The following is an 11,101-nucleotide window of genomic DNA, read 5'->3' on the forward strand; positions in this document are numbered from 1 at the left end:
CTATTCATATATATTGTTTTGACCATATTTTTCTACTAATAAATAAAAATAAATATTAACATATAAGATGTTGTTAGATTCGTCTCGATGAGTATTTTCAAAATATCAATTTTTTATAATTTTTACTATTATACAATTAAAGATATTAGTCGCCAAAGTTATGCATTGACATGCGTGTTTCGGTCAACTGGGTCATTCTTTTTGGGACGGAGGGAGTAATTCTATTTTTGTGGTGGGTTGAAATAGGAATACCAATTGTCAAAAAAATTGAAATACCAATAGTTAATCCTAAGGAGGATATGGACCACATGTCACACAAAGTTTTTAGCGTCTTTTGTTGACATCTTGTTATCACAAAGATATATACAGATAGAATGACTAAAGAAGTTTCTCGTAGAGAGTGGTGTTGATCCAGAAAACCAAACCACAACATTATTCGATCATCATGAGTTTAAGTAATTAAGCTTCTGTTTATTAGTATATTGTTTCTTGATAATTAACATATGATTGAATTCGAGAGTTTTAATTAGGATTAACTATGGTTCTAACACAAACAAGACAACAACAAGCAACAATGACCATTTCAAGCCAAACAATTGAAACCCAGACGCAAGCAGCAAACCAACAATCCCAAGCCCAGTATCAAACAAATTGAGAGGAGATATGAGCTGCAACAAGAGGTAGGTTCGCACCAAACTAAATCTTCGCATGTATTCGATACCAGAGCACATACTAATTAACTGTTATCCAAAAATACGTACTAGACTTCGAAAGCTACTGAGATCTTCGAACTATTTATGTTATTCGAATAAATATAAGCTTCGAGCGATATAGCACAAGCTTCGAGTCATATATCAAAGCCAAATTCGAGAAGATTGGACAAGCGCGCCAAAGAGAGGTGTTCCCACCAAAATTCAGTGTTCAAATTCAAATTCAAGTCTAAGCGGGAACGATTTCGCGACGTGGCCTCAACGTGGAGAAATGGAGTTTGTGGAAGATCACAAAGCCCGACCACTAAGGAACATTTACCGAAGATATTTCTCAAGCTCTATGAATAGAGAAATCTTAGACTGTTCTAGGGAGTTTATTTCCAAACGAGAAATACACTGCCTAAAACAGAAATACATATGCACGCTTACACACACAAAAAACAGCACAAAGATACACTTCTTAACACAGGCTGTAGAATATCGATTGATGTATGAACTCAATTTATAATTCCAACACATTTACCTTTTACTTGTAATTTAGCTTGTAGATTCAAGTTCGTGAGCGCACGATTTTCAATATGCAATCCAAACCATTCGTAAACCTGTTAGCTAAGAACCCACAAAGGATCTAATCCAAGTCATAGATTGTCCTTTGGATTCATTGTGTATGAAAGGAATTCGATTGAAAGAAAAAAGTCCACCTTATGTGCCCTATAAATTCCCCGGCAATAATTAGTAACAGAAGAAAAAAAAATACATGTCGCTGCATGTCAGACAAATAAATCTAAAACAAACAATACAATTAAAATATCATAGTTTTAAATTGAAAAATCAATTTTAAATATTAGATAAATTACACACAAATAATTTTTTTTCTCATTATAATGAAATAAGCATTTAGAGTCATGTATTTCAACCACAATTTGCAAACAACACTATCATCTACTACATGCACGAATCACCACTTCATCTTGCCAAAAATACATATTTTTCTCATTCTTCATTTATTGAATATGACTCATTGAGTCATACATGTCATGTTAGAATGAAATTATATATATTAGAAATAAAAAGTGATCATCAATTTTAACTATATTATATTTACGTATTATATATCTACCCTCGTTATTCCATAATAATTGTCACATTTACAAATTTTTTTTACACTTAGTTTTCAATATAGATAACATTAATTGCTAATTGTACATTATCATTCCCAAATTATTGTTCTCCAATATGTATTTATGAGAAGTAGAGTGGTACCATCGGTAATAAGTAAAAAGAGTGAGAAAAGAAAAGAGTCTGAAGTATAGAAAAAGAGTGAAACTGAGGGAGAAGTAGAAAATGAGTGGTTGATTGTAAATGATGGAGAAGTAGAAAAAGAGGGTGGAGTCGAAAAAAATGAGAGACTAGAGGAAGAAAAAAGTGAGAATGGGAATAAGGAAAACACTGGGAGAAGTCGAAAAGATAGAAAAATTAATTGATGCAGATTCGATGCTTAGAAAAACCAAAGCCCAACTTCTCAAGGAACATGGGAAAGAGCAGGTAATTCCTTCTTATGTGAAGCTTCCATATCCTCACCTTAAGAAAAAGAAAGAAAAAGAAGAAGGGCAATTCAAAAGGTTTGTAGAGGTGTTCGAAAATTTGCAAATTAATGTTCCCTTCAGTGAAGCTTTGGAGCAGATGCCGATATATGCCAAGTTTATGAAAGATCTCTTGTCCGGTAAGAGAAAGCTTAGGGATGACGAGAATGTTGTCTTGTATGAGGAGTGTAGTGCAATTTTGCAAAGCAAGCTGCCCCCGAAATTGAAAGACTCTGGGAGTTTCACTATTCCATGTTCAATTGGTAAGGTTAAAGTTGAAAGAGCTCTTTGTGATTTTGGAGCTAGTATTAATTTGATGCCGCTATCCATGGTAACGAAGCTTGATTGTGGAGAACCTAAGCCAACAAAAATGACTCAGACATTGGCTGATCGCTCTATCACGTATCCCTACGGAGTTCTTGAAGACGTGTTGGTAAAAGTTAATGATTTATTTTTTCAGCCGATTTTGTTATACTTGATATGGAATGCTACATATAAATATATGAGTTTTAACCTAGAAAAGGGACTATTCACGCAGGATTCAGACTTTTGGAGAATAGGAGTACGGCTGTGACGAATTCCTCCATAGGGAGTATTATTTCAAGGTGCTCTCACATGTACTATTATTTAATTGTTATGTCAAGTATTATTATGAGTAACTAATCTCATTAGATTAGGGATTTTAGATGATTCTCTGTAGAACTATTTGAACCATGTAACTACGTGTTCTTATTTATGCAATCAAAACTAATAGTTATTCAGTTAATTTCGTGTTTAATGCTTTTCTTTATTTGGCCAACATCGAATTGATTTCAAGAAATAATTCACTACTGACCCTAGGTTTTATTACTATAACTAAATTAATTGTTTGTCAATCGTAATCGCTTTAGGTATAAAGGATTAGTTGATATGATTAATAATTTAACGTTCAATAACGTTTTTGATAATATTAGTTTCGCCTAAGGAATTATGGTACTTTATTAGATAAAAGGGATCATGAGCCAAGGAATTGGACTTAATCTATTTTGTTAAATTATCGTAACTATTAGAGTTTGGTTGTTGAGAATTAGAACCTAGAGTACCAAATAGGAATACAGAGAGGATTCAAAACAATCCCTAATTGTTTCTCTCCATTAAAAAGTCTTCGTCAATTTATTGCAATCTTTAGTTTATTGTCTCATAATCATATATATGCCAAGCATACCCCCCTTATATTTACATCCTAAATACGATTCAATTGTTTTGTCGAGATTGAAACAATCTCTGCGGATACGAACTTTATAAATTTTATTACTTAACGATAAGTTAGTACACTTGCTAATTTTGTCATAAAAAACGAAGCAAAAAGATAACGAAAAAAGCGAATCGAGAAAACATGTTGAAAAATTCATTAATAATCGATTAATTTCATAGAGAAACAAAACCCTAAAGAAAATCGAAACATGAAAACGAAGCAAAAAGAGAACGGAAAAGTGAATCGAGAAAACCTGAAGGAGAAGAAGGAGCAAGGGAGCGATGTAAGCAGAAGTTGTCAGAGGAGAAGACTGTGACGAAGGAGTAGTCGGAGGAGAAGACTGTGACGGAGGAGTAGTAGGAGAAGCCATGTGATCTCTTTCTCTTGTTGTTGTCCGTTGCAGTTATTCACTGTTCTCTTTGAAAATTTCTTCCTGGTTTTTTTCTTTCCCTTTATAAGGAAATTTATACGGAACACTGAATTCAATAAAGGTGAAGCTTCGATATTCCAAAAATAACGAAGTATGTGTCCGATGTATCCGAAACCGATATGCGTTTGATATTCGTATCAGAGAAGTATCAGACAATTAATATTATTTTTTTATAAAAAATTATGGATACGTGTATAGGAAAAGTATCGAAAAATTAATGTTCTTTGATAATGAAAACAAAGGAGAGGAGATTGATACAATTCGTGTTTTCTTTTAAGTGGTGAATGTTAGAGTATGTTGTTCTTTATTATAATTATCAATTTAAATTATATTTATTTATTCTTCATTTATAAGTTTAATGTCCATGTACAAGTCATAGACAATACTGGATCAACCATTTTTTTTTGTTGCAAGTTTTGGGTAGAAGTGTTCAGGATCTCCTTGCTAATATGAATTAGGTTAAATGAAACTGGAAATGTAGTTTATAAAAAAGTTTTTCATAATGTTTAGTTAATTTATAAACTAATTATCTATATTTATCTTTGTATTGAATATTATCATTTTTTATCATCACTATATTTTGAGTTCTTATTTTATTTTTATTTTGAAATTATTATTATTTTTTAATATCATATATGACTGTCTACAAAACACGTGTGATAGCACGAGTCGGTGTCTAGTTTTTGTTGAAAAAGTATTAGTATTACTTTTTTTTGCAAGTATTCGTATTGCTTATCACTTGAATTATATAAGAGTTTGTCTAACATATGCAATATTTTATATGTTAAAACAACTAAAAATATTATCATAAGGTTCTTTTGGTTTAAATACTATTTATATGATACGGGGTGTTAATCATGAAATGGCAAAGGGTCTTTTAGAAAGAGATTTAATTTTATCACTCTACTAATTCTGAGGTGTGTCTTACGAACTTATCATTCTACCCTTATGTGTGACTTAAGTCACGGAATACTGTCCAAGACTTGGGTAACAAATGTGTTAAATTTTAAGATTTTTTCAAGGACTAAAGATTAACATCCTACCACCAAATTTTGCAATTTATACTTTATCTTATAAATAAACATTTTTATGTAAAATGTATAAGAGTTTAATAGAGCTTTATATTATTATTATTATTATTATTATTATTATTATTAATATTATATAATACAAATAAAATAAATTATCAATATATATTATGTGGGTATGGGGTGGGGTGGGTACTAAAGTACCCGTAGCCGCACACATACCCACTCATTTATATGAATAATTATCATATTCGTGCTCGTACCCAAAATGCAAGTTCTCTTGTGATTTTTTTTGCAGGTACCGAGTTGGATGTATCAAATTGCCATCTCTATTTAGTCCCATGTTTTCTCTTTAGCCCCCATGGTTCTTTTCCCCTAGAATTTACTTTTTTGCTCTTCAATAAAAACTTCGGTTGTTACGAACTGAATTTTTTTTGCCTTGAAAAAAAAAATTTGGTTTCTGTTAACCGAATTTTTTCTGAATTTAAACTAGAAAAAACTTCGATTTCTGCAAATCGAAGTTTTTAACAAAAACAAAATTAGAATATTTGGGGTATAAAAATTACATGTGAGGCCTAGAGATAAAAGATCATTTAGTCCTGAACTGATCCAAGACCGACCAACAACAGTCGAATCTTTGGTTTGTCTCTGTCGACTGTCTCTCTCGTCTCGTTTCTGTGCAAAATTTAGCCGCCGGAGATACAAAATGAGCGCAACTGCTTTCAGTTCCATTTGTTTTAACAGAGCTCACTCTTCCAACAAGGTATTCATCTTTTTCTTCATTTCTTCATTATGATTCTATCCAAGTTCTTATCTTTTCATCACTAATAATAAAATGCTCAATTTTGTGTTTGATTGTATTCAGGACTTGACAAAGCAACAGAATGTGAAGTCGCATGTTAAGTGTTCGATCAAAAGTGGGATAACAACTTCTTCACAAAACAATGTTCGTGTTGGTGTTCTTGGAGCAAGTGGCTACACTGGTTCTGAGGTAAGCTACATATTCTATAGATCACACACTTAGGGACTCATCTGCAACTTGTTAATTGAGGACACTGGATACGACACTGACACATAGACATCGGTGACAGTATAAGAAAATAGAAGTGATTGCATGTGTCAGTACTACATAGTCTCCTAATTTTATTTTTTATTTGCTAATTATTGGATATTTGAAATTTGTCAAATAGAGTAAACCACCAAATTTGTCCCTAACATTTTAGGGCACTCAAATAAGTCTTTGAAATTATGAGTATTTCAAAAAGGTTCCCGACTCAAATAAGTTTTTTCAATAAATTTATTGCAGTTTCAAAAAAAAAAAAAAAAAGGTTCCCGACTCTGTCAAATTTTACTCATTAGTTCTTCTAAAAGTCTTCTAGGGACTAAATTGATAGTAATTTGTTAAAATATAAGGACTTAACCGATAGTAAGTGGTTAAATACAGGGAGCTACTGGGTAGTGATGTTAGTTTGGGATCTTGGAGTGTGCTCCTCTCAAGGTTCCCCCTGGTGCCAATTTTGGGGGGGCTAGTCCATACAGAGCCAAAAAAACTCTAGCTTTAAATGGGGCCCCCGCAAGTGGCCGGTGGGACTGGTCCCCTCGGATTTGTTGGTCCTTAGGCCGCTGGATACCGAGGACCTACTTGATAGTTCAATAGAGACAAGGGCTAATTTGGTGGTTTACTCATTTACAATAATGACTTTCAACAACTAAATGGAAGCTAAGATCATACAATGAAAGAAATTTCTCTCATGAGTTTTGTGAAAAAAAACAAATGTGCAATTGGATTGGAGATGAACAGTTAAATGCTTGGTTCCTCACATACATTGAGAGAGATATTTTTGATAATATTGAACTTGAAAATGAAAGCCCCTACATCACTTTGGAAATATTTTGCAAAAGGGTGTGGTTATTTTATAGGACAAACCTCACATGTTGTGTCTTCCCATTCTAACTCGTCTACCAAATGCTACTTTAAGATGAATCTGGATTAGCATGTGGAAAGATTAGGTAATTGGGAATATGGAAAAAAGTGCAAGTAAAAATGTTTTTCTAGTTAAGTTGTGGCTTAGAGTGATTCTTCTGGTATAATTTATATTTATCTGTTACGCTTTTGTTATAGAACTCAAGTGTAAACTGGAACGTGCCTTTATAGCATAATCAAGCTGTCAACTCATTGCTTTTGTTTTAAAATCAGTTTACATCTGGCGTAACTTTGTTAACATATTGTGACTATTTTTCTTAGATTATTCGGCTTTTGGCAAACCATCCACACTTTGGGGTTGCACTGATGACTGCTGATAGGAAAGCTGGACAGGCAATCTCATCTGTATTCCCTCATTTGGGCACACAAGTATGATTGGTTTAATATACGATGACATGTATTTAACAGATATATTTGTTTTTAGTTTCTAGCTATATTTATTGGTAGTATGGTATGCTATCTGTTCGGTTTCTTCTGATTGAAATTTGTTTACCTTTTACATAATATGTTCATGGAGATTGGTGATAATTTCAAAGTTTCAATAATCATTTCCGTGTGCAATCGTTATGTCGTGATTATGATGATATGTTGATGCTTTGTTGCATAGATTACAAATTTTGACTTCATTGCAGGATTTGCCAGATTTGATTGCAATAAAGGATGCAGATTTTTCTGATGTGGATGCTGTATTTTGTTGTTTACCACATGGAACTACGCAGGTTCATTCTTATATCTTTTGAGTTTTGTAATTCCATGATTTGAGCAAAAGAACACATGTATATGTTTATCTTTCTCAGAAGAAAAGATATATGTAGCAAGAGAAAGAGTGTAATGATATGCTTAAAACTATTCCTTAATTTACGTTATTTTTCCCAGGAAATAATTAAAGGCCTTCCGAAGCATTTGAAGATTGTTGATCTTTCTGCTGTATGTTTCGAATAACTGTCGTCTCTTTGTTTTTATTTTAAGATTATTTTCATTATAGATTAAAGGAAACTTTGCTTCATATCAGAATTGTAAAATTCCATTTTGTAGGATTTTCGTTTAAGAGATGTTTCTGAGTATGAAGAGTGGTATGGTCAGCCACACAGGGCACCAGATTTGCAGGTGGGACTTGTCCTCTTCAACTACAACAGGGTCTCATTTATCTAGGTCAATTTTTTGTTTTTTTCATCAGCAGAGCACATTGTCACCAGGATTTTAATTTGTTTTTTTGGCCCGGTTTTGGTAAACAACTTAATTGAGCATTTATAGCATATTCTCTTATATATAAGTGCTTATGTATCAGCTATTTCTATAACAAGAGATAATATAAAGACAAACTGTTTTCATATAAACCATAAGCTGTCATAGAGACTTTATGGAAATAAGCTGAAAACAGCTTATGAACATGTCATAAATTGTTTCCATTAACTCTCCAAAACAGTCGCACAAGCTCTTATGTCAGTAGATAAGCTCAAATAAGTCAATCCAAACAGACTCTTAATTCATTGAACCTTATTTTGTAAACCAATAAAACTCTTTTAAGTTCTAAGGTATATGTTTGATGAAATAAGATGCCATCACTTCATGAATTTGTAATGAACTGTGAAACTAAAGTCAAATGGAATTTCGTTTAAACCAAACAACTGCTTTTACCGTTTTATTCTTCATGCTGAGTTAATGTAGTTATTATCCAGAAAGAAGCTATATACGGATTAACAGAGGTTTTACGGGAGGAAATAAAGAGCGCGCGCCTAGTTGCTAATCCTGGTTGTTATCCAACTTCCATTCAACTTCCTCTTGTTCCACTGATAAAGGTTAGCATACTTGCTTTGCTTTATAAACTACACATTTAGAATAAGTGAAATTTCATTTCTTTGATGTTTTTTGGTGTCTGATTTTATGATGCTTTAAGTGTTTTAGATCCCCCTTTATTTTAAGTTTATGCTGTCTGAGTTTTCTTGGTTTTGCAGGCCAATCTTATTCAGACTAGTAATATTATTGTTGATGCAAAATCTGGTGTTAGTGGAGCAGGTTAGAATTTGGATGCACATCTTTTTGTATTTTATCACCAGTATATCACAACATTCTCAGAACAAGCATATAATTTCACTGTTGTTCTATTACTTGGTTCTCATTCCAGGTCGAAGTGCGAAAGAAAATTTATTGTTCACTGAAGTGACTGAGGGTATGAATTCTTATGGTGTTACTCGGCATCGCCATGGTAAGTTTAGTTTGCTTTGTATAATTGGATTTATGCCTTTCAAGTATTGTTGACTCGCGCCTAACTGAGTGGATATGATTTTTCTAAAGTGATTTTGTGATGCATCTCTTTCCCAAGAGATTTTTGAGGAACAGTTTTTGTGTTTAGATGTTATATAATGTTAGTGATTCTCAAATAGATAAACTTATCCTATTGTGGATTACAGCTCCAGAAATTGAACAGGGACTCGCCGATGCTGCAGGTTCAAAAGTAACCATTAGTTTTACCCCACACCTGATTCCAATGGTAAGAGTAGCACTAGAAGTTCTATCAGTTGTCTTCTTTTATTGCTTGTCAGGTTAACTGACAAATATTTCTACTCCCCTTTTCAGAGCCGTGGTATGCAATCAACTATTTATGTGGAAATGGCTCCAGGAGTAACAATTGAAGACTTGTACCATCAACTGCAACAATCATATGAGGTTTATCCTTTTATTTCAGTAATTTCACTACATTTTACTTCAATTTGATGAAGATTTTCACTGTTTCTCCCTTTCTTACTTTTTCTGTCATTTGTTTTTGGTTGTTTCAGAATGAACAATTTGTTGTACTATTGGAAAACGGAGTCATTCCTCGAACTCATAGTGTTAAAGGATCAAATTACTGTTTAATCAATGTTTTCCCTGACCGAATTCCTGGAAGAGCAATCATTATATCTGTGGTATGTTATTGGTGAAAGATTTAAGTCACTCAATTATAAATGTGATATTTTTATTGCATCGTCTCTTAAGTATGTTGATATGTTTTTGCAGATTGATAACTTAGTGAAGGGAGCTTCAGGTCAAGCCTTACAAAATCTTAACCTAATAATGGGATTTCCAGAAAATTTGGGGCTTCATTACCTGCCTCTTTTTCCTTAAGAGTTAGAGTAGTCAATCTTATGCAACAAGAGTGAGTTAGAGATGCTTTCTATTTTGTAGCCTATTTTTCACTGACAACCGTTCTCCTGTGTAAACTTATAAACGGTTATTTTCACCTTTTGATTCTATTGACTTATGTGGCCAAAAGTGGTGCAGAGTCAATGTCTCGGCTAGGGCTCCAACATTATTGTCATGGATCCTTCATAATGGATGGTCTAGTTGAAACATTTTAAAATCATGAATTTTTGTTAACAAGGTTGCTGCCATGTATATTGTGATCTTGGACTTTCGGGAACTCATGCACCAGTTTGATGATTTTCAAGTTAGTTTTATTAGGAGACAGTTGAACCATGAGGCTCGTAACCTTGTTGTTGTATAGGAGATAAAAGATTAGGTTCTAGAATCTGGTTGGGGAATGCCCTTCTTTTTTCTGCTCCATCTTACTGTAATGTTCCGGTTTTAGTTCAATCATATGCATGTGTGCTCAAAAGGTTTACCTTTGCTAATGTTGTACTTTTGTCCAGACCATTGCTAAGGTTTACCTTTTTGAGATGGGACTTCAAGCTGGTTGCATTGCAGTGCACTCTCCTTAAGTTTTCTATTGCTTTTGGTAAACCAAAGTTTAGGTGAGTTGGGTTTAGAGGTTTATCGGGATCAGAGTAGGACTCAAGGTTCAAATAATGTTTATAGAGGTATTTATAGATCACATATACCTATGAGATCTTCACACTGACAACAAAAGTTGAACTCACGTCTTTGCGAGATGACTCCTTATCTAAGTGATGCTATTGAAGTGTATTTCATTAGTTAAAGAGCAGTTATATTTTTATATTTTGTCCAATAAATATTTTGTTTTTAGTCCCGCTATACAATATCATGTCTGCAACCTATAAACATTGAGAGCGAGAAAACCATATTTGCTACCAAAAATATCTGGATACCATTATTTTGAAGGGAAAAAAAAAAGGAAATATAGGACTAAAAATGAAAAATAATATAATGTACATAGAGATCAAAATTTTGTTTA

At 33.1% G+C, this 11,101-nt stretch overlaps 1 protein-coding gene across 1 annotated transcript; it reads left to right on the forward strand.

Moving 5' to 3' along the window:
• Positions 1-5,578: 5,578 nt before the first annotated feature.
• Positions 5,579-10,312, forward strand: LOC123901637 (probable N-acetyl-gamma-glutamyl-phosphate reductase, chloroplastic). The gene is made up of 13 exons (XM_045951677.1): positions 5,579-5,748; positions 5,851-5,976; positions 7,231-7,338; positions 7,602-7,688; positions 7,846-7,896; positions 8,005-8,076; positions 8,649-8,768; positions 8,925-8,985; positions 9,095-9,175; positions 9,381-9,460; positions 9,547-9,636; positions 9,747-9,875; positions 9,967-10,312. Exons 1-13 carry the CDS (start codon positions 5,692-5,694, stop codon positions 10,072-10,074), a joined length of 1,170 nt encoding a protein of 389 aa, XP_045807633.1. The 5' UTR covers positions 5,579-5,691; the 3' UTR covers positions 10,075-10,312.
• The last annotated feature ends 789 nt before the right edge of the window (positions 10,313-11,101 follow it).

This window comes from Trifolium pratense, linkage group LG1 (genome assembly GCF_020283565.1).
Source record: "Trifolium pratense cultivar HEN17-A07 linkage group LG1, ARS_RC_1.1, whole genome shotgun sequence".
Taxonomy (NCBI): domain Eukaryota; kingdom Viridiplantae; phylum Streptophyta; class Magnoliopsida; order Fabales; family Fabaceae; genus Trifolium; species Trifolium pratense.